Below are 21,614 nucleotides of genomic sequence, written 5' to 3' on the forward strand. Positions count from 1 at the left end.
GTCAGGATAGTAGTTACCTCTTGGAGTGGGTACTGTCATGAGAAAGGGAGTGGAAAGACAGACAAAGGTCTCACTGGTGGTGTTCCATTTCTTGTTTGGTGGATACATGTGTGTTTATAATGATTATTTAAACAGTACAAACATGATTGGCCCATTTTTCTTAATTTCTATTTAAATAAAAGTGTTAAGAATAAAGAAAGAATACATGTTGAAGTATATAGTGGCAAAGGGGCATACTATTTGCAACTTGCTTGCAAATGGTTCAGGAAGAACCACTGCTCATTATTTCATATGAAAAATTAGAAAAGAGGCCGGGCATGGTGGCTCAAGTCTGTAATCCCAGCACTTTGGGAGACTGAGGTGAGAGGACTGTCTCAGCCCATGGGTTCAAGAACAGCCTGGACAACTTGGCGAGATCTCATCTCTACAATAAATCAAAAAATTAGCTGGGTGTGGTAGTGCATACCTGTAGTTCTGACTATATGGGAAGCTGAGGCAGAAGGATCACCTGAGCCTGGCAAGTCAAGGCTGTGGTGGCCACGGCATGAGATTCCAACTCAAAAAAAAAAAAAAAGAAATTAGAAGAAGGAAGGGAAGACATACAGGCATACTCCAAGTAGAATATTTTTATCTCCTTTTTATTGAGGGTAATAGAAATTTGTGCTACTGAGGCAGTGGTACCTCAGAGCATGACAAGGTAGTCAGTGGGGCTGACATGACAAGTCACAATGCTGGCCAGGGGTCCTACCATAATGGAAGGACTAAAATCACAAAGATAGCAGGAGGTAGCAAACATTCCCAACACCCAGTGTAAGCATTTCCATTTGCAGAGAGCTTGGCCATGCATCTTAAAAACAGGGTCCCTTCACAGCTGGCAGGGTATCATGTCAGGTCACCAAATCCATCCAAAAACTTAACATGTAGTCTCTAAGTTGGAGACTCTTTCCTTTGACCCAAAGATTTGGGCAATCAGAAGATGTGAGTTAATCTTTCATCTTCTTATCCCAGATGGAAAAAGAGGCTGAGTTCTTGAAAAATCATGTAAGTATAGCTGGACAGGTGCTGATGCCCAGCCTTGCTCTAAAAGTAGTTACATTTTTTTTTCCTGACTGCTCTCATTCAGCATATGCCCTAGGAAACCTCTCAGTGTTATAAACAAGAATAAAATGGGGACAGCAGCCTAAGGGATGCAGGGAATCAAAAGCGGCTACATAGCTAAGACCATTTCACAAGAAATAGCAAGGGAATACTATAGCGTCAAGGTCCTCCCAAACAGCTGCTAGAAGCACACACAAAGAAAAACGTGGGTGTTCTCCCATGTCAGGATCAGCTGCACCACAGTCATGGTCCAGGAAGCTGCGCCTCTTCATGCCCCTGGCAGATTATCAACCCCATGGCATTCCCAAGCTCTTCTAGTTTTTCAAGTACAATGAGGTGTCTGGGCAGTTCGGTCACAGAAATGCAAACATGAAAGAAATCTCAACCGATTACAAACTGAAAATATTATCAAATCATAAATGTACACAGTCGAGGACTGATTGAGGGGTTGGGTATTGGGGGGTGTGGAGATTTTGCTACATAGAAATAGGAATCCAAGGGCTTATTCACATAAGCCCTTGATCATAAACCACCCTCATATCCACAATCTGGAAGGAAATTCCTCATTTGGAAATGGCCATCATCTGATTAGTCATCCAGTTGCAGTTCTCGTCAATGCTGGACACGTGGTTTCCAGAGACCAAAGTCCCAAGAGTGCTAGATCAGGAAATGGGAGAAGCAAGGCAAGGAGAAGAGGGCATCAAGGGTGGAATTTCCGAAATAAGCATTAATTTCACAGAAGGCTTGGCACCATGAGGCTGGGGTGAGCACGGTTTTAGTGATTGTTTTTGGTCGCCTCCTTTGCTGCAGCAATCAGTGGAGTGAGGCTGGAGAGAGGCTTGGCAATCTTCAGGAATTGATGCTGGAAGGGAAAAAACAGCAAAACACACATGACTATTTACCACTCTGCCTCAGCAAACATCACAAGCACAGGGGCATCCATGTTTGCCCCAGATGCTGTCTGGAGAGCTTCAGATCCTCACTAAATTGAAGGACAGCTTGAAAAATAATAAACTGCTTTGGGAGAACTTTTTGGCAGCATCTACCTACAGATAAACATATACCTGCCCTATATCCCAGCAATTCCCATCCTAGGTACATTCCCAAGAGAAATTAGTTTGTATATCTACCAAATGACACATGCAGTAATGTTCATAGATTTACAATAACCAGAAAGAACCCAAATGACCAAGGAAATGGAAGAATGGATAGTGGTAGATTCATTTAACACTATACAGAAAATTACCCAGCAATAAAAACGAATAAGAAATTGATACAGTGACAACAGGATGAATTCCATAGATATATTAAGTAGGAGTAGCCAATAATACTGAGTGATCTATCACAGAAACAAATAACTGAGTATCACATGCTCTTACTCATAAGTAGACCTTGAACAATTATCATAATACTATAAGAAAAGGATTGGTAGTAGAGGGAATCTGCCAGGGAACAGGGCGGGAGGGGCACACCTCATCATCAAGGGTACCTGCATAATGAACATTTGTATACCTAACCCTGAATTGTACCCCACATCTTTAAAATTAAAAAATTTTTTAAAAAGGACACCAGTCCTACTGAATGTAGGACCCACTCTAATCCAGTATGACCGCATCCTAGTTAACTGTATTGGGGGGACCCCCCAAAAATGGGATTTATTAATTGTTGGGAGCCAACATCTATAGCTACATGGCTGAGGCCTGTAAAGGCCCATCTGGAAGATCGCCTCTGACATAGGATATCACTTATACCTATAATATTGGCGTGTGATTAGTGACCAGTGTATATACATGGCAGTAAAACTTATAAGTAAATATCAATATGCCTGATGGAGAGTGCACAGCAGAATAATTTTTCTCTGTCTTTATAAGTTTTACTTCTTTCTAGATATTTTTTAACTTCTATTTTCTGATAGACTGGGTAGTCAGCTCTTGTTCCCGAAAGCTGTTTCCCCTAGGGCTAAGATTAGAAACTAAATTACCATGATAGTTTTGTCACCCTGCCCCTAGCCAGGCAGAACGTTTTCTTTTGTTTTGTTAATTACCGAAACTCTGTCTGCTTCAGCCCACAGCCACCAACATGGCGGCCATGCACTTCCTTGTTCAAGAGTGTGACAGCTACTATTTGATTTTTAGAGTAGACTTGTTAGGATAAAATATATACATATACACTCATAGTTGCGTAAATTTATGCTTGCTGTTTTGTTTCCTTTTGCTACATTATTCAAATATAATAGTTACTATACGATTTATGAAAGAATTAATGATGAGGTATTAGCTTAATAGGATATGGCATAGTATTAAAGGTCAATCATTAGATTATATAAAAATTAAAGTTTAGACATATGAAACTCATATGAATTATAGTAAAGTTTGGTAGTTTAAGAATAAGTTTTAACTGAGTTATAAGGCATTACGTTAAATCATAATAGGATAATAGTATAACTAACAGCTAAGTCATTTAAGTAAACTTATAGATTATAGTATAGTGTTAAGTTGATAATATTAATCGTTAAAAATATTAGGAGTCAGTGAACTTGGATTGAACCTAGAGTTAACTTAGAAAAGTTTTTTGTATTAATCAGGGTTTAGAACAAAGAGTATAATATGAATGATTCATTGAACATTATGGAAAACACTTTGAACGATTTGTATTGAAATTGTGCACCTGTGTCCTTAATGTAAGCATGACAGACATCATGGAGTTCGAATTGTTTGCTTGGAAATTGCAGATCTCGTGGTGGTCTTGTGATGCATAGTTTGTAAAGCACGGAACTTGTACACCCCCAATAAGTGATTATCACACTGCTGGAGGGTATAGAAAATGGTATATAAGTTGGAAGGAGTCCAAATAAAATTTGGCTTCAGTCCTGATCAGACTGTTCCCAGAAGAACTGCCTCCGAGTGGTCTCTTCTCGCTGTCCAGATTCTCCGGTGCGGGTCCTAACCCACCCTTGGTCAGTGCTGGTCACTGACAATTAATAAAAAAGTGTGTATTTATTCTTACATGTTTAAAAAAAAAGTAAGAGTAAAACAAGATAATTCATATTGTGTTTCCATTTTTTTACTAGGTAAGTCTAAACGATAGTGATAATCAGAATAGTAATTAACTCAGGGGAAGGGATATGGACTTATCATGATCCAGTAATACTGCAGTACTCCCTTTTAGGAGAATTAATCTAGAAATTTGTTGTTCTATCCTTGAATCCAGTAAGGCTAATTAATCCAGTAAGAATTTCAACATAAAAGCTTGGTCCTTTCCCAAATCACTTTCACTGGGCTGTACTTTAGGCCATACCCTCAACTTTTAAAGAACACTTAGCAGAGAGTATCATATGAAAACTGCATCTACATTTTTAGTAAAACTGTTTTGGTAAACAATTCCTTATGTGACTCAGAGCATCTTTTTGTTGCTGTTGTTGTTTTACATTAGTAGTGAAAAAACTTTGTGTCTTAAGGATATGGGATGTTTCTTGCATCTGGTAAGATATATAGAAAGTATCAGCCGGGCTCGGTGGCTCAGCCTGTAACCCCGTGCCTTTGGGAGGCTGAGGTGAATGGATTGCCTGAGACTGTGGGTTGAGACCCACCTGGGCAACTTGGCGAGACCTCAGCTCTACAATAAATCAAAAATTAGCCGGGCGTGGTAGCGTGCGCCTGTAGTTCCAGCTACTTGGAAGGCTGAGGCAGAGGGATCGCCGGAGCCCAGCAGGTCGAGGCTGCGGTGGCCGGGAGCGGCCACTGTACCCCCAGTCTGGGCGACAGAGTGAGACTCCAACTCAAAAAAAAAAAAAAAATGTATCACATATCCTTTTGTATCCTGGCTACCAGGAAATTGAGAAGCAAATTTCATGTCTAAGCATAACTACTTAACTCAAATGATGAGCATATTTGATTCTTCTACCACACTTATTATTCCCTTAATTAGTCATATTGTATATGTGTATATGTATACACATATATACACACACAGAGACATATACACAAATATTCTTTGCTGAAAGTTGCTTCAACTTCTGTTGGGACAGAGATAGGATATAAAGAAGTATCGAAAACAAGAAGCTACTATGAAAGGAATAAAAGATCCTGGCTAAATCATGAAGATATGAATTTGTGATATGAATACATATCATCCTATGTACTTCTGTCTGTAAAACTGTTCTCAAAGGAGAAAGAAATGTGAAGTCTTCATAATTTAAAGTTGATTTTGAATTATTTATAATGTACACTAGCAAGTTAAAGTGCCAATTTTCTCAAATCACATGTTTCTACAATTTCCTTCTGAGTTGAGACAGCAGAATAATCTAACACCCAAAGGGGAGGCCTCAGGTTCCTTCTCTGTATAACAAAATAGACTAGATCAGCCTAAAGACCTTCTAATTCGGATATTCTTTGAGCCTATAAGAGCAGTGGCCAAGAGCACACACACTTGACGTAGGTTGAAATACTGGATCTATCACTTAATCAGCTATCATGGAAAGTTACCATGTACTTGAAACTTCAGTTTCCTCACCTGTAAAAATGAGAATAACAACCTCACAGGGTTGTTGTGAAGAACAGATTTTTTAAAATGTATAAAGTGCTTAGTGCCTAAAATGTGGTAAAGATTCAATATAATACATTTATTATTAGTACTATTACTGTATCAGGAAGAAAACTCTAACTTGGAAGGCTGAGGCAGAAGGATCGCCGGAGCCCAGCAGGTCAAGGCTGCGGTGGCCGGGAGCGGCCACTGCACTCCAGTCTGGGCGACAGAGTGAGACTCCAACTTGGAAAAAAAAAAAAGAAAACTCTAGAGGGCACTAACCTTTCAATAACTATAATTTAGTATCTAATTAAGAATAACTTCACAGGCCACCTCCTTGGGTTCCCTCCCGCTCTGGGAGCTTTTCTGTCCTCTCAATAAATCTTGCTTTCAAAAAAAAAAGAGAGTATCTTCACTAATCACAGGCTTAGCACAGTATTTACACATTTCCCAATGTCTAGGGTTTCCAGAAAACAACTTATATGAAAGGCAAAAGGGATCCCATATCGTACTGTCTGTTATAAGGGTCTTTTTTAACTTCAAAGGATCCTACAGACTAACGAGTTACACTCGGCAGAACCCAGATCTCATATCTAATAGGCCAGTGCTCTATAATCAGCAACCTCAATTACAAAGAGATAGTTTGTAATTATATTTCTTTGTAATTCAGAGGGTGATATTTCAAGGTAGGTAAATACTTTAAGCAATTCCATTCAATTCAACAAATATCTTCTGAGTACTTTCCCTGAGTCAGGTCCTAGGTACAACAGGAGACTCCAAGATGAATAAAAGAGAGGTTATAATTCAGTAGAAAAGACAGAGATGTTCATAACTCATTTTAACACAGGATAGTATGCTAGGTCCTGTCCTGTGCTGCCCTGTCAATCTTGGGCCTCATAATACAAAAGTAACTGACAGTGCATGCCCATATATCAATCACCATCATAAAGTTGAATGTAACCTTTACTATTAAATTACTAGGCCGGGTGTGGTGGCTCAAGCCTGTAATCCCAACACTTTGGGAGGCCAAGGCGAGAGGATTGCCTGAGCCCAGGGGTTCAAGACCAGCCTGGATAACTTGGTGAGACCTTGTCTCTACCATATATCAAAAAATTAGCCGGGCATGGTAGCACATGCCTGTAGTTCTGGCTACTTGGAAGGCTGAGACAGAAGGATCACCTGAGCCCAGCATGTCAATGCTGGGGAGGCTGTGAGCGTGTTACTGTACTCTAGCCTGAGTGACAAAGTGAGACTCTGACTCAAAAAAAAAAAAAAATTACTTGTGGGCAGTCCAGTAAAAGGACGCTAGTATTAAGAAACTGTACTTGAGTATGATGTCCATTTGTATATCTAATCCTGAATTGTACCCCACATCTTTAAAATAAAATATATATAAAAAAGAAATTGTACTTGAAACATAAGGACTGAACACAAATGATGTGGCCTGCTGAAGGCAGTTTTTGCAACCATATAAAATAATTATGCTGCAGTTTCAGGTCAGGCAGGTGGGAATGTAAAAGGCCTGATACACCTCTGACTCTGGGCTTCCTGACAAGTTGGCAGAATTTCACTCCCATCAAATAGAATATTATCTGAGGGGATTTCCAAAGAAGAAAGTGTGAAGACTCCAAAAGCCGCACTCACTAACTATCCTCTAAACTTATGTTCCTTTGCTAAAAATATATCTTTTGAGCTTATCCCAGTAAAACATAACTTGTATAACATTTACATGTCAGAGAGCTGCTTCTCACCAAGACTCAAGCAAACTCTGTCAAAATAATTCAGGCAGAACAAAGGACATACTAAAGAAAGATACAGGCAAAGATCAATAGATGCTCAGGAAGTAGACTTTAAACCAAGCCTAGGAGAATGTGTACAATTTTAATAGGCTAAGGAAGAACTTAGGAGAATAATAAAAGCAAAGGCCCACAGATAAAGGTGAGGGTACTAAGAATGTGATGTGAGTGTGGGAAGTGGTAAGAGAAAGGCCTAGTTTTATAACCAATATATTATAGACAAAAATGAAGTTAAAAAGGCTTGGTTAGTGACTCCTTGAATTAGGTGCTTCCCTGTAGAAGGACAGTTACCTGCAGCAACTCTTTAGCTGAACCTCTCTTCTCCACATCCATTTCAAGACAGCGGTTCAGAAAGTCCCGGAAGATAGCTGACAGCTTCTCTGGGTTCTGCAGCTCTGGGGTCCCATTGGTGGCAATGAGGTACAAGGCCTGGAAACACAAATGGAGAATCACCTTGAGCCCCAACTGAGGTTCTCTCCTGATCCCTAGACACACCCTCTAGAAATACAGTCAGCTGCTTATATGGTAGAAAGACTATGATCTAAGGATTAGGTTTAACATTCAAAGGCCATATGACCATGTGTAAGCCACTGAACTTGTAAACTCCTCATATGTAAAACTCCTCTCATCTACTTAAGGATATCACTCCTAAAGTTGTCACTTCCCTCTTGTACATAAACACTGTCCTCCCTCCACTGGATCATTTTCATTGGCACACAAACATCATATTTTAGAAAAGCCCCTCACTGACTCCATTTCAAGATATTGCTCCATTTTGCTACCCTTCATAGCAAAATTCCTTCAAAAGAAAAACACTGTTTAACATGCCATCTCAATTTCCTCTTCTACTCTCATTAATTTACTCTCATTTGACTTTCATTCCCATCATTCAACTGATAACTGACTGTCAAGGTCATTAATAACCTCCACACTGACAAATCCAATAACTCATTTCTCAGTCCCATCTTATTCAACCTATCAGTCACATTTGACACAGTCTTCCATCCTTCTCAAAGGACTATTCTCTTTGCCTCCAGAATTCTTTGTCCCCAGGTCCCTTCTCTCAGTTCTCTCACACTAGGAAGATCACTCTTGGTTTACTTTTCCTTGGTTTACTTTGCTCGTTCCTCCAACCTGTAAACACTGAAGTAACACAGAACTCAGTACTCAAATCTCTTTTTTCTTTTAACTGCACTCACTTCCTAGATAAAAGACCTCATCTACTTCTGATTTTTAATACTAACTACATACTATCTACTAATAAATTTGTATTTATAGTTCTGACCTCTCACCTTTGAACTCCAGACTCATATGCCCAGCTCTACCCAACAGCTCCACTTAAATGTCTAGTAAACATTTCAGATTAATATATTCAAAGTCAGATCTTTATTATCTCACTTAACCTTGCTCTTCATCATCTCAATAAATAGCAACTGAATTTCTTCAGCAGTCCAGCCCAAAATGTTTGTCATTGTTGATTCCTCTTTCGCTAATTCATTTTGTCAGCTATTCCTTCAAGACATTTCCTGAGTCTGACCACTTCTCACTTCCATTCCTACCAATACAGCCCAAGACTCCACCACTCTTACCTGAAACATTGCAACAGTCTCTAGCAGCCTATTTTCCATAAAAGCAGCCAAAATGGTCAATTTAAAACATAAATCAGATCATAGTGCTTCTTAGCTCAAAACCCTGTAATGACTTCTCAGCTCTGCAGGATAAAAGCCAAGCTTTCACAATGGCCCACAAAGTCTTACCTGCTGATCCTCTGCCAGTTCTTGCACTTTGTCTACCGCTCTCTACTGCTTTTACTCACTTCAGGGATATTGGTCTCCTCAGTTTTTCCCAGGACACAACAAGCATGGTCTCAAATCAATACTCTTGAAACTGGAAAATCTGCCTGAGATTAATCTCATGGCTAACTCCTTTACTTCCTGCAGGTTTCTGCTGAAATGACTTATAAAAGAGAACGTCCCTCCCTACTTTAAATAAAGTAGCACAATCTTTCTTCAGTAGTCTCTTAACCCCCTTACTCTGCTTTGTTTCACAGCACTTACCATCTGTTACTACATATTAATTTAAAAGTATTATTAGAACAGTTTCTTGCACATGATAAGAACTCAAATAATTGTAAATAAATGAATGAGTGATTTCTAATATTCCCTCTCTTTGAGCATTTTAAGTTCAATAGTGATGAGTTTTATCCAGAAAAGATATCTAGGTTGAAACCCATTTCCTGAGACTAGAGAGCACAGCTCAAATAACTTGAAACAGGACTGGTTAACACTCACTCTCAGAGGGTTTTCGTTGAGATATGGGGGCTCCCCTTCAATCATTTCAATGGCCATGATGCCCAGGGACCAGATGTCAACCTTGGGCCCATAGGCTTTTCGTGTTACAACTTCTGGTGCCATCCAGTATGGGGTTCCTACCATGGTACTCCGTTTGCTCTGCTCTGGGGTTATCTGTGCACAGAATCCAAAATCAGCTGGAAAAGAAAAATAAGAGAAAGGTTAACATTTAGGGGATATACACTTACTTCAGTAAGAGTTGATTGTGTGCTTCCCTTGTCTCTCCAAAGCAGGAGTCATTTGACTGCTACATTTGTACCTAGCTCCTAGCCATTCCCTATTCTACCCTAAAGAGAAGTGGGAGAAATATAAGTATCATCTCTAACCTCCTGCTTCTCCTCAAACTAGGAGGAGTAGGCATTAAAGTCCAAACTACCCATTTTGGCCTTCATTACTTGCCCCTGTTTTACTTTGTTCTTAAAAACCATTTTCACACCTCAAAATCTGGCAATTAGGCCCCTGCCTTATTCCCTGTGTACAAGTCCCTGATTTAAACCCCAATCATCTACGACTAGACATGGCCCTGTTTTATCAGTTCTGACCCTTGTTTCATGCCAGGGGCTGCAAACAGTCCTTCATGAACTGCTCATCTACCAATAACATCACTTGTCTGAACTACTGGTCTTTATACCTTTGAGCAAAATACTCTGCCTACAATTGTTTTCACATCATATTGTAATTCATTTTAATTGGAAAGCCTTTGATAGCAAGGACTATGTCTTACTTCATAATCCCAGAGCAGCCAGCATGAGACATTCAATAATAGCTGAATGAAAGAAATTACCAAAACTCTTGTTTTCTAATTATCCATTAAATGTCTCCCATGCTACACTAAGAACACCTTTAAGGTATGCAAAATGTACCCTCAGTGCCCATTACAGGACCTACCACAGAATAAGCATTCAGCAAAGTTTTTTTCTTTTTGTCTAAATGTATAAGTGAATAAAAAATAATGAAATAATACTCTATGATTAATACTGAGGAACATAAAGAGCCTGCACATCCCATGAAATAATAAAGACCCTATGATAAATGTTATAGTTACTATCACATGATTACCATCTTACAAGAGACAAGATTTCGCAGGGAGAGAAGTATGATTGCTCCTAAGATTCCTACTTACTTAGCTTGACAGAGCCATCCATTCCCAGCAGAATATTGTCACTCTTGATGTCTCTGTGAATGACCTGGTTCGAATGCAGAAACTCCAGAGCCTGCAGACACTATTGAAGTAGTATGGGCAGAGGGAGAAAAAAAGGATATATAATACAGGAGATTTCATAGAAAATCAACTAATTTAACCTCTTTACTTTAAGATCAAGGAAGTAAGTCCCCAATGAGTAAAAGGATTTGCCCCAAATCAGTGGTAGAGCCAGGTCTAGAACCAAGTCTTCCATCACCTAGTTAATAAACATTCTTTTAACACCCCATTTTGTCTTTCACCGTATAACAGTTTTTTTTTCAGTAAAGGAGTTCCTAAGTGTATTTTGGTATTTTTCTTAAAACAAACAGACAAATAAACAAAAAACATTAAACCCTTGATAAAGAATCTAAGGCCCAAGAAAAATTACTGGAGAAGAATGGGAAGGATAGAACTGGAGGAAAACAACAAATAGGAGTTATGTTTGGGAAAGTAGACACATGGAAGTGATATTAGAAGCAGCGAGTTAACAGAACAATCTTATTTTGGTGAGGAGATATTCTGTACTATTTTGGATATGCTGAATTTGACATACCTATGGAACATCTGAAGACAAATGTCCAGCAGGCAAGTGAATTCAAGAATCTTAAGTTCCGCTTGGGCTCGGTGGCTCAGCCTGTAATCCCAGCACTTTGGGAGGCCGAGGCGAGTAGATTGCCTGAGCCCGTGGGTTCAAGACCCGCCTGGGCAACTTGGCGAGACCTCGTCTCTACAATAAATCAAAAATTAGCCAGGCTTGGTAGTGCGTGCCTGTAGTTCCAGCTACTTGGAAGGCTGAGGTGGAAAGATTGCCAGAGCCCAGTAGGTTGAGGCTGCAGTGGCTGGGAGCGTGCCTCTGCACTCTAGTCTGGGCCACAGAGTGAGATTCCAACTCAAAAAAAAAAAAAATCTTAAGTTCCATACAAAGGTAATATTTGCAAGTCATTTGTGAAGAGGTGATTCTTTTTTTCAGTTATAGGAATGACTGAAACTGGCAAAGGCTATAGGAGAAAGAGAAGAACCTTGGAAAACACCTGTACTAAGCAGGCAGAATGAGTAACAAAGAGTACAGTTAAATAGCAATGATACAATTAAAATGCCTGGTTCTGCCACTATCTGACTGACAGCTCACTTACTCTTTCTGGTGGACTATTTTCTCATATGTAAAATGTGAGGATCAGATGAGATAATCTTAGCTTCACTACTGAATGAACAGTTTGAGTTCAATAACCCAAAGCTAAATTTTTAGAAGCTTCTATCAATTAAAAAACAAAAAAGATTTAAACCAATAGGACTATTTAAATGGTCCTAACTTAATATTTTACTTTCTAAGAACATACCAATGGCTAAATTCAGAACAAACAAGTATCCATAATTGGATTTTCCTTCAAAAATGCAAGAGCAGTTCTTAGAAGACTGGAGACCCAGGTATCTGGATGTCAAATATTCTGATTAAAAAAAAGAGTGATCTTTAGAAACTTGTACACTGCTGGCAGGAATGTAAAATGGTGCAGTCACTTTAGAAAACAGTTTAATAGTTCCTCAAAATGTTAAGTACAGAACTGCCATATGACCAGCAATTTTACCTGTAGATATATACCGAAAAGAAAGAGAACATACATCTACACAAAAAAACAGTATATGAATGTCTATAGCAGAATTTTTTTTTTTTTTTTGAGTCAAGGTTTCTCCCAGGTTGGAGTGTAATGGCATGATTACAATGATCACAGCTCACAGCAGCCTTGAACTCCTGGACTCAGGCAATTCTTCTATCTCAGCATCCTGAGTAGCTGGAACTATACCTAGCTAATTTTTTAATTTTTTTGTAGAGACGAGGTTATGCTATGTTGCCCAGGCTGGTCTTGAACTTCTGGGTTCAGCAATTCATCTACTTCAGTCTCTCAAAGTGCTGGAATTACAGGCATGAGCCACTGTACCCGGCAGAATCTTTTACAACAGCCAAAAAATGGAAACATTAAAATGTCCATCAATTGATAAATGGATAAGCAAAATGGATTATTATTTGGCAGTAAAAAGGAATTAGGTACTCATACGTGCTACAACATGGATGAACCTTAAAAATATTATGCTAAGAGGGCTGGGCAGGTGGCTCATGCCTGTAATCCCAGCTACTTGGGAGGCTGAGGCAGAAGGATCACCTGAGTCCAGAAGGTCAAGGCTGTGGTGAGCCATGATACTGCCATTGCACTTTAGCCTGATCAACAGAGTGAGACTAGAACTTTAAAAATATATATATGCTAAGTGAAAAAAAAAATCGGTTACAAAAGAGCACATATTATATGATACCATTTATATAAATTCAATACAGGCAAAGAAATAGAAAATAGAGTACTGGTTACATAGGGCTGGGAGAGGACAGGGGATGGCATTTGGGGAGTGACTATTAAAGGATATGAAGTTTTTGGAGGGTGATAAAGATGGTCTAAATTCATTATGATGGTTGTATACCTCTATGAATATACTATAAACCAGTGAATTGTGATCTCTATTCGAACTTAATAATAGTAATACCACCTGCTATGTAACATTTACATGTTTTCGCCAGGTTTGGTGGCTCAGCCTATAATCCCAGCACTTTGGGAGACCAAGGTGAGGGGATTGTCTAAGCCCACGGGTTTGAGACCAGCCCGGGCAACTTGGCGAGATCTCGTCTCTGCAAAAAATAAAAAAAATTAGCCAGGTGTAGTAGTGCGCACCTGTAGTTGTGGCTACTTGGAAGGCAGAGGTGGAAGGATTGCCAGAGCCCAGCAGGTCGACCCTAGGGTGGCCATGGACGTGCCAAGGCACTCTAGCCTGGGTGATGGAGTGAGACTCCAACTCAAAAAAAAAAAAAAATTACACTTTTTTCCCCAAGGGTTTTTTTATCCATACAGCATCCCTAAGGCATATATAGTGTAAATGTTGCAATTTCCATTTTACAGATATAAAATTTGAGGCAAAATTATTTCCCCAACTACACATACACATGTATTCTCAACCAGTGAAACTTGTTCTTGGTGGGGGAGAGAGGGTGAAAAAAATCTTGGGTATTACAATGGTTTGTGGCCCTCCAAAGGGACCACAGTATGTAAACAGATGTACAATGTATCTGTGGTTAAAATTTCATGGGAGAAGTATGATTAGGAAAAAATGTCTAGAAAGGTTTCTTGGAAGGAGATAATGAAGAAAAGGTCAAGAAATGCTCTATTAGAGGTTAAGCAAGGAAAAAAAGTTAGAACCCTTAAGAATCCCAGCCTGGTGTTCATTCCATTAATTTACTTGAGGGCATTCTAGATCCTGTTAATGCAAAGGTGGCCATGTTTTCTAGAGCAGTATTGATTTCATATTAGTTTTTTTTTTTTTTTTTTAACATTAATTAAATACAACTACACAATTTCATCTGTATGCCCAGGTCTTATATCATCAACATCCAATCATATTATTATATTCATCCCCACAAAATTTTGAATCTCATCTAATCCTCTACTCTTTCCCTAGTTTCCTAATTTTTCTATTATTGGGCTATTGAAAAGTTTTAGCCTTTCATCTGCAAAATACCCAATATCCTCAATGTCTCTAAATATTCCCTTCATCTGCTTTCACTAACGGAAACGTGGAAATGTGGCTATTGCCTGAGGACACTGTTTCTCATGAAGGCCTCCTGGAGGGCTTTTTTCTCCCTTTTCTCCTACATTAGCATATTACAGACTCTAGATACTTAATAGCAATGAGGAGAAAGGAGATTATTTATGTGAGATTTGGAGTTTTTTTTCCTTTTCTTCCTTTTATTTCCTTTTTTTTTTTTTTTTTTTTTTGCCTGAAGGTATTTTACCCTACATTTTTCCTGGCTTGTTTTTATATATCATTCAGACGTTTACTCAAATCTATGGTAAAACTTTCCCTGATTGCCCTATTTAAAATAGTACTTCTGTCACTACCCTCTTATCCTGCTTTATTTCCTTCATAGCACATAAATAAAGCAGGAAAGCAGAATAAAGATATGACTAAATTATATATACATGTAAAAGAGATCATGGAAAATATTGCTTATAATGGTTATCTTTAAAAATTGATATAAGAGCCAGGCTTGGTGGCTCAGCCTGTAATCCCAGCGCTTTGGGAGGCTGAGGTGAGTGGATTGCCTGAGCCCGCGGGTTCGAGATCTGTTTGGGCAACCTGGCAAGACCTCATTAGCTGGGTGTGGTAGCGCACATCTGTAGTTCCAGCTACTTGGAAGGCTGAGGCGGAAGGACCACTGGAGCCCAGCAGGTCGAGGCTGCGGTGGGCTGGGAGCATGCCACTGCACTCCAGTCTGGGTGACAGAGTGAGACTCCAACTCAAAAAAAAAAAATTGATATAAGAGACATTTAATATATATGCTTTCTGGTACTTACCAATTTTTCTAAAATAGGTAGACTAAAACTATCATTAAAGAAAAATCATGTTTTTGAAATGACAAAACATGAGTATAAAACAGGAAGACAGGAGTGTCAGCACTAGATTCTCCCACTTCCACAGAGCCCAGACTAAGATCACACTGGGTGTAGAACTTCGGGAAACAAGTATATGGGGGCAGCTTCCTGCTCAAGGTTGCTCGGCCCTTGGTCTTACCTCACGGCACACTGCTGCAATCTGGCCTTCGTCCATGCAGGTCTCTGTCACCACGTCTGTCAAGGAGCCTCCAGCCAAGTATTCCATAACAACCCACAGCTCATCTCCCACAAGGTAACTGTAAAAGTACAGACAGAAGGTGAGAAGGAACAGTAAGAGCACACTGAGCCACAGTATTGGGTTTCAGAGCATATAGACAGAGTGAAACTCCATCTCAACACAAAATAAAGTAAAAGTTCTTTACTTTGTGGAAAAGCAGAATTTGGGAGAAAGAACCACTACTTTGAATCTCTTAAGGATGCTCTTAGAGAAAACACAGCAAACGTGTTCTGTGAAGTCCCAAAGTGTAGAACTAAGGTGACTAGGTTGAAGACACAATGAAGTTATACTTTATCACAACACAAAGGAAGACTTCCTAAAATTAGAAAGACTGGCATGATTCTTACACATCTCTAGGAGCATCTAAGCAAGGAGAACTTAAACATTTGACTAAGATGGGATTTGAAGTCCATTTTACCAACATTAGAGAGAGCCATTAAACCTCCTTGAGAGTTACAGGAGAACTGAGATCTAGGAGACTGAGTACTGGGTCTTGTTCAGGACTCTGTACCCAGAATCCAGCACAGCAAATGCCAATATTTTATTTTAAAAAATGAGCAAACTAAAATGTAATTGTAAATATTAAATGAAATAATTGTTATAAAAGTCCTTTAGAAGCTGTAAATTGTTGTATACGTAGTCATTATACAGACAATGACCTCTACTTTGAGTGTCTGTGATTCTAGGAATAGACAATTTAGCAAAGGCTGCAGAGTCAAAGGCTCTTCTGATAAGCCAAGGCTATCGTTTAGTAATGTATCCCTGGAGAGCTTACAGGCTGACATGAGTCAGTCCTGATAGTTTCACTTGGGGGTTGGATCGCTCAGCTCTGTTGTATGATAAATAAAAAAATCACTTAGCCTGTTTTGTCAATATTTTCTTACCTATAGAATAGGACAAATAAAAATGAGGCTAGCCCAGAACCTACAGACTCTTCTGCTAGCCTTGGACAAAGAAGCTAGATTGGAAGAATAATTTTTTGGGATGGCTTGAGTTGTGTGGTATCTCATCTTATCTTCATCCTGATATTGGGACGACTGGGAGCCATAGAAACTGTTGAAAGATTTTAACAAATGATCTCAAGCAAAGGGCAAGATTTGAATACTATTCTCTTGACTACTAATCTAGTGCTCTTTCCATAAAACTCTATCTCATAATTTTTTAATGTTTATGAAACATAAACATGACAGGCTAAGTCTTTTTTCAACAATCTCTTTTTAGAGAGAAGACTATGGGAACTTGAACTGCTATGGTCTGGTTGTTTGTATCTTCCAAAATTCATATGTTGAAAATCTAATCACCAATGTCATGATATTAGGAAGTGGGGCCTTTGGAAGGTAATATTAGATATGGACCAAAAGAGAATGCAGGATTGGGCAAAAAGTCTTCCACTGCCATTAGCCTGTTCCCTCCCTGACCAATAATGCACATTTATGCCCTCTCATCCACACATAGAAAAAACAACTGTCAACTTGAACTTATTGGAGGAAGAAATATAGTCCAAGTGACTATATCTGGACACCGACAAAGGAGATTCCCTTTTCCGGGGCCTGACATATCATTATCAAAGCTAAGCCAATGTAAACCAGATTCAGGTTGTCTCAAACACTTTGTGGCTACACACTGTGCCAACATACCTTCAAAAGTCCCATCTCAAAAGTAAAGTCCCAGCGCATCATATATTTGGAGAAAAACAAATATGGACTAAGTTCTCCTCTGGCACATCTCACAAAAACCACAGGCCCTCATTTGCAATACCATAACTGAATGCTCAGGTTAAGAGCATCTTCTTTTGTGCTCCCACAGAGGTATATTTGTTTCTATACCAGACAAGGAGCTACTTGAGGGCAAAGACTGAGCCTTGTTTGCTTCTGATTCCACAGTATAAGCCTCTGGAAATAACAGTAAAGGTATAATCAATGAACAAATCTTTAAGTCTTCTAATCCCACTTTCAGAACACAAACTCTTTCAATAACATGGCCTTGCATTTTGCCATTTAGATGACTCCACTGATGGGGAACTCAATATTTTATGAGACACAGGCCATACCCTTTGACAGCTTTCATTTTTCCCTATCCTGAGCCAAAATCCACTACCTCTATATCCTTCAGTAGTCTGTCAAACTATATTCTCTGTATAACAAGTTCTTAAAGGAGACAGGAATGTGAATAATAACTTTCAGAGATTTTTCAGAGTCAGTTAGGACCCACATCAAGGAGATAAAACCATCTCCAAGAAAGAGAAGAGTTTATTCTCTACAGCTACCAACATCATGTGCTGGGACTGTACAAGGCCAATTTTCTTCCTCTTTAAAGAAATTGAAGTTTACCAGAGTTTTAGATGCAGAACAAGAAAGTACATTTATGGAATCTGCCAATAACATGGAGAAGTAACTCATAATGCAATGTAAGCAGTAAATAAATTAGACTCCAAGAGTTAGTCCATTATCACCTCTACCTATAATGTCTCTGAACCCTAGGCAAGAAGCTTAACTTTTTTTTTCAGGTATGAGAGCAAAGAGCATGATACAATAGAAAGGACATGGGTGTTGGCACTAGGAATATTCAAATTTAAAACTCTGGTTTGCTACTTCCTGGCTTACTAGTCTTGGACAAGTTGTTAAATTTTAAAAATCTTAGTTTCCTCATCTGTAAAATGTGGATAATAAACCCTACCTTACAATGAGATACTGTTCATGAACGTGCTTAGTACAAAGCAAAGCAAAGTACAACACAAATATTAGGTATAATAGCTATTACTGTACTGAAGAACAGAATTTTGATGGGCTGGAATGATGAGCTAATAAAAATGGAATTTAATGAAGATAGCTAAAAAGTTCTACATTTCTAGTATAATACAAGCTTATGTAAACAAAGATTAGAGATTTTAGTTGACTACAAACTTACTAAGATTCAACAATCACATATGCAACCTAAAAAACAAAACAGGAATGAAAGCATTAAGTTGTGTTGTGTTTAGAAAAGGAAGAGTCTTCCTCTCTCCATAATGGTCAGATCTTGAATGAAACATCTCATACTGAGCATCACATTTTAAAAGACTACAGACAAACTAGGAAGTATTCAGGAGGATGCGCAGAATAAGAAAAGATTTGGGATGTAAAATGAGTGAAGGACCTAGATGTTTAGATGTTGACAGATAGACTGATGGGCTTCACTGAGATAGAACAATACTAGAATCAACGGTTAGAAGCTACAGGATGGTAGAGTTCAGCCTAACCCAGAAGGATTTTCCATCAATCAGAGGTGTCCAACATTATGTAGGGTCAAATCCAGAGAGCTCCACATCACAGACAACTTTTTAGAGGAGGCAGTTCTAAGTGCTAGTATTGCCCTCTTCTCTGACAGCTTCTCTAACACCAATCAGTCCCAAAGACCCTATCCCTCTGATAGGACCCACCATTCCATACCTGTCCAAGTAGTTCACAATATTTGGGTTCTTGTTTTCCCTCATGACCAAGATCTCATTAATAATCAGCTCTTTCTTCGGCTGCTGCTGAAGATTCATCTGCTTAATGGCCACCTGAAATCAGAGTACGTTCAATATGCAACCAGAGTCATTCAACATTTATTGAGCTACTAAGTATCAGACCTTAAGTACTAAGGAAACAAGGATGAATAAGATACAATCTTAGCTCTCAAGTGATTCACAATTTATCAGTGTAGATCAGTGGTTCTCAAAGCTAGCATCATCATCTGGGAATTTACTAGAAATAAAAATATTCAAGCCCTACCCCACACCCACTGAATCAGAAACCCTGTGTTTTAATAAACCCTCCAGAGCCGGGCTCGGTGGCTCAGCCTGTAATACCGTGCTTTGGGAGGTTGAGGTGAGTGGATTGCCTGAGCCCGCGGGTTTGAGACTCGCCTGGGCAACTTGGTGAGACCTCATCTCTACAATAAATCAAAAAATTAGCCAGGTGTGGTAGCGTGCGCCTGTAGTTCTTGCTACTTGGAAGGCTGAGGTGGAAGGATCTCTGGAGCCCAGCAGGTTGAGGCTGCGGTGGCCAGGAGCGTGCCACTGCACTCCAGTCTGGGCAACAGAGTGAGACTCCAACTCTAAATAAATAAATAAATAAAATAAACCCTCCAGGTCATTGTGATATACACCAAAGCTTAAGGAGCAAACTTTAATGTAGAAAAATACTTAAAAAAAAAAAATCACAATATAAAAGAGATGCTAAAACAGAAGTTCATACAAAATGCTACAGAAATACAAAACAGGGCCAGAACTCTTTCAGTCTGGCAATGTACATAGGCTACATAAAGGGGGAGGTGACTTTCTGAACTTGGTGTGGGAAGATCAGTCAGAGTTGACCCGCTTAAGAGAGAAGAGAAAAAAGAGGATGAGATCCTTAATACTTATGTGTGGAAAAGATCATTGACGACTTTTTATCTTTATAAATAAAACAAATTTCCACATAATACAAATATAAGGTATACTTTAGTTTCCAAGGCACTTTGTATGTACTTGTTTGATGTGTCAGGTATTAATTAAGGTATTCTCAAATATGTTACTTCATTTAATTCTCAAATACCTTGTGTGCGAAGAATTACTAACTTTTTGGCAGATGAGGAAATTGTGATTCAGAGAGGATATGTGACTCACATACACAACTATTAAGTAGCAAAGTCAATATTAGAACTCTCAAAAGTGATGTTAATTTATACTGCACAGGCAGCCAGATTAATTTTCCCCCACAGCACACATTTGATAACCCTCTGCCTTGCCCAAAAGTTAAATGACTTCTGGTTGCCTAGAAGTGTTCCTTAGCACAACATTCAAAGTTCTCATTATCTGACCCCTACCTTACTTCCAACTATACTCCTTCATAGGCTCTAAGTTCTCCTTGGTATCTAGTTTCTCTTTGTTCAGGGTCTTCTCTCCATCTGCAATATCCCACCTCACTTCCACACATTCAAAGTCTAGATATGCTTTGTATCAGGTCAAAGGAAATCTCATTCTCCAAACCAAATATGGCTTTTCTCTTCTTTAACGCCCTAGAAGATCATATTTATCCCTCTCCTATGGAACTTACAACTCATTACCTTGGATGATGACCAATTAGGGGTGTGTGTTTCTGTGTGTGTGTGTGTGTGTGTGTGTGTGTGTGTGTGTGTGTGTGTGTGTGTGTGTGTGTGTGTATCTAGAAGTTTGAGGGCTTGACTAAAAGCCCGGAATCCCCAGTGCCAAGCACAGGGCTTCACACATACACAGCTGGTGCTCAACAAATGTGTGTAGAAAGGAAGAATGAAAGAGAGAAGTCAGAGGATTGATAAGTACTTTGTTTTTAACCCACAAAAATCATCAGGAGGCTCCTGTATCCCACAGGAGTATACTTCAAATTATCTGCTAAGTGCTCATTCTCTAGAGATAGTTTCCCTTTTTTTCCTGCTTAGTGGACAAGAACATGAACATCTAAAATAAATAAATTGTCTTGTCAGAAGCAGCAAGTATATAAAGAATGAATTATTCAAATTTGTATGGAACAAATTCTGACTTTATTATTTCTTCAAGTCGAGTGTGGACAGTCTTCTGCAGAGACCCAGCTATCATTAAGAAGAGAAGTAATTCTTTTAACCATTCTGACCACCTCCATTCCCTACCTCAAGTAAGAAAAACTTGCTTTGGAGTAAGGTTTCTCCCTAGGTTAGGCTTCTGGTTTGGCTGTAGCTTTCCATGCAGTTAAGAATTCATTTTCCTAATGTCTGAAAAGCAACATGTTGATCTATAGACATTAAGTACAGTAAGCCCTTATAACACATTAAGGACTGGAGCCAAAAGACTGCCTTTGGATTTCCTCAGTCATCCTGGAGGATGAGACAGTGCTTATGACCCTCACAGTGGTCACTGCTGGGCAGCAGCAAGGGAGAAGAGGCATACAGGGACTAACATGAAGGCTAGGGCTGCACACTGGGAGTGATTTTCAATAGCTA

General features: G+C 39.1%; 1 protein-coding gene across 2 annotated transcripts in view; it reads right to left on the minus strand.

Moving 5' to 3' along the window:
• Positions 1-617: 617 nt before the first annotated feature.
• PAK1 (p21 (RAC1) activated kinase 1) overlaps positions 618-21,614 on the minus strand; it is a 96,784-nt gene continuing 75,787 nt past the window's right edge. The window contains exons 10-15 of one of the 2 annotated variants that reach the window (XM_021715744.1): positions 19,088-19,200; positions 15,561-15,678; positions 10,893-10,992; positions 9,710-9,906; positions 7,710-7,847; positions 618-1,755 (exon numbers count right to left, since the gene is read on the minus strand). In XM_021715744.1, the coding sequence (XP_021571419.1) occupies positions 1,711-1,755; positions 7,710-7,847; positions 9,710-9,906; positions 10,893-10,992; positions 15,561-15,678; positions 19,088-19,200 (711 nt within the window). In that variant the 3' untranslated portion in view covers positions 618-1,710. Of the gene's footprint in view, positions 1,961-7,709; positions 7,848-9,709; positions 9,907-10,892; positions 10,993-15,560; positions 15,679-19,087; positions 19,201-21,614 lie in introns of both variants that reach the window. The other variant, XM_021715743.1, reaches the window with a different exon arrangement.

Source organism: Carlito syrichta, unplaced genomic scaffold (genome assembly GCF_000164805.1).
Source record: "Carlito syrichta isolate Samal-C Ts95f unplaced genomic scaffold, Tarsius_syrichta-2.0.1 Scaffold307339, whole genome shotgun sequence".
Taxonomy (NCBI): Eukaryota; Metazoa; Chordata; class Mammalia; order Primates; family Tarsiidae; genus Carlito; species Carlito syrichta.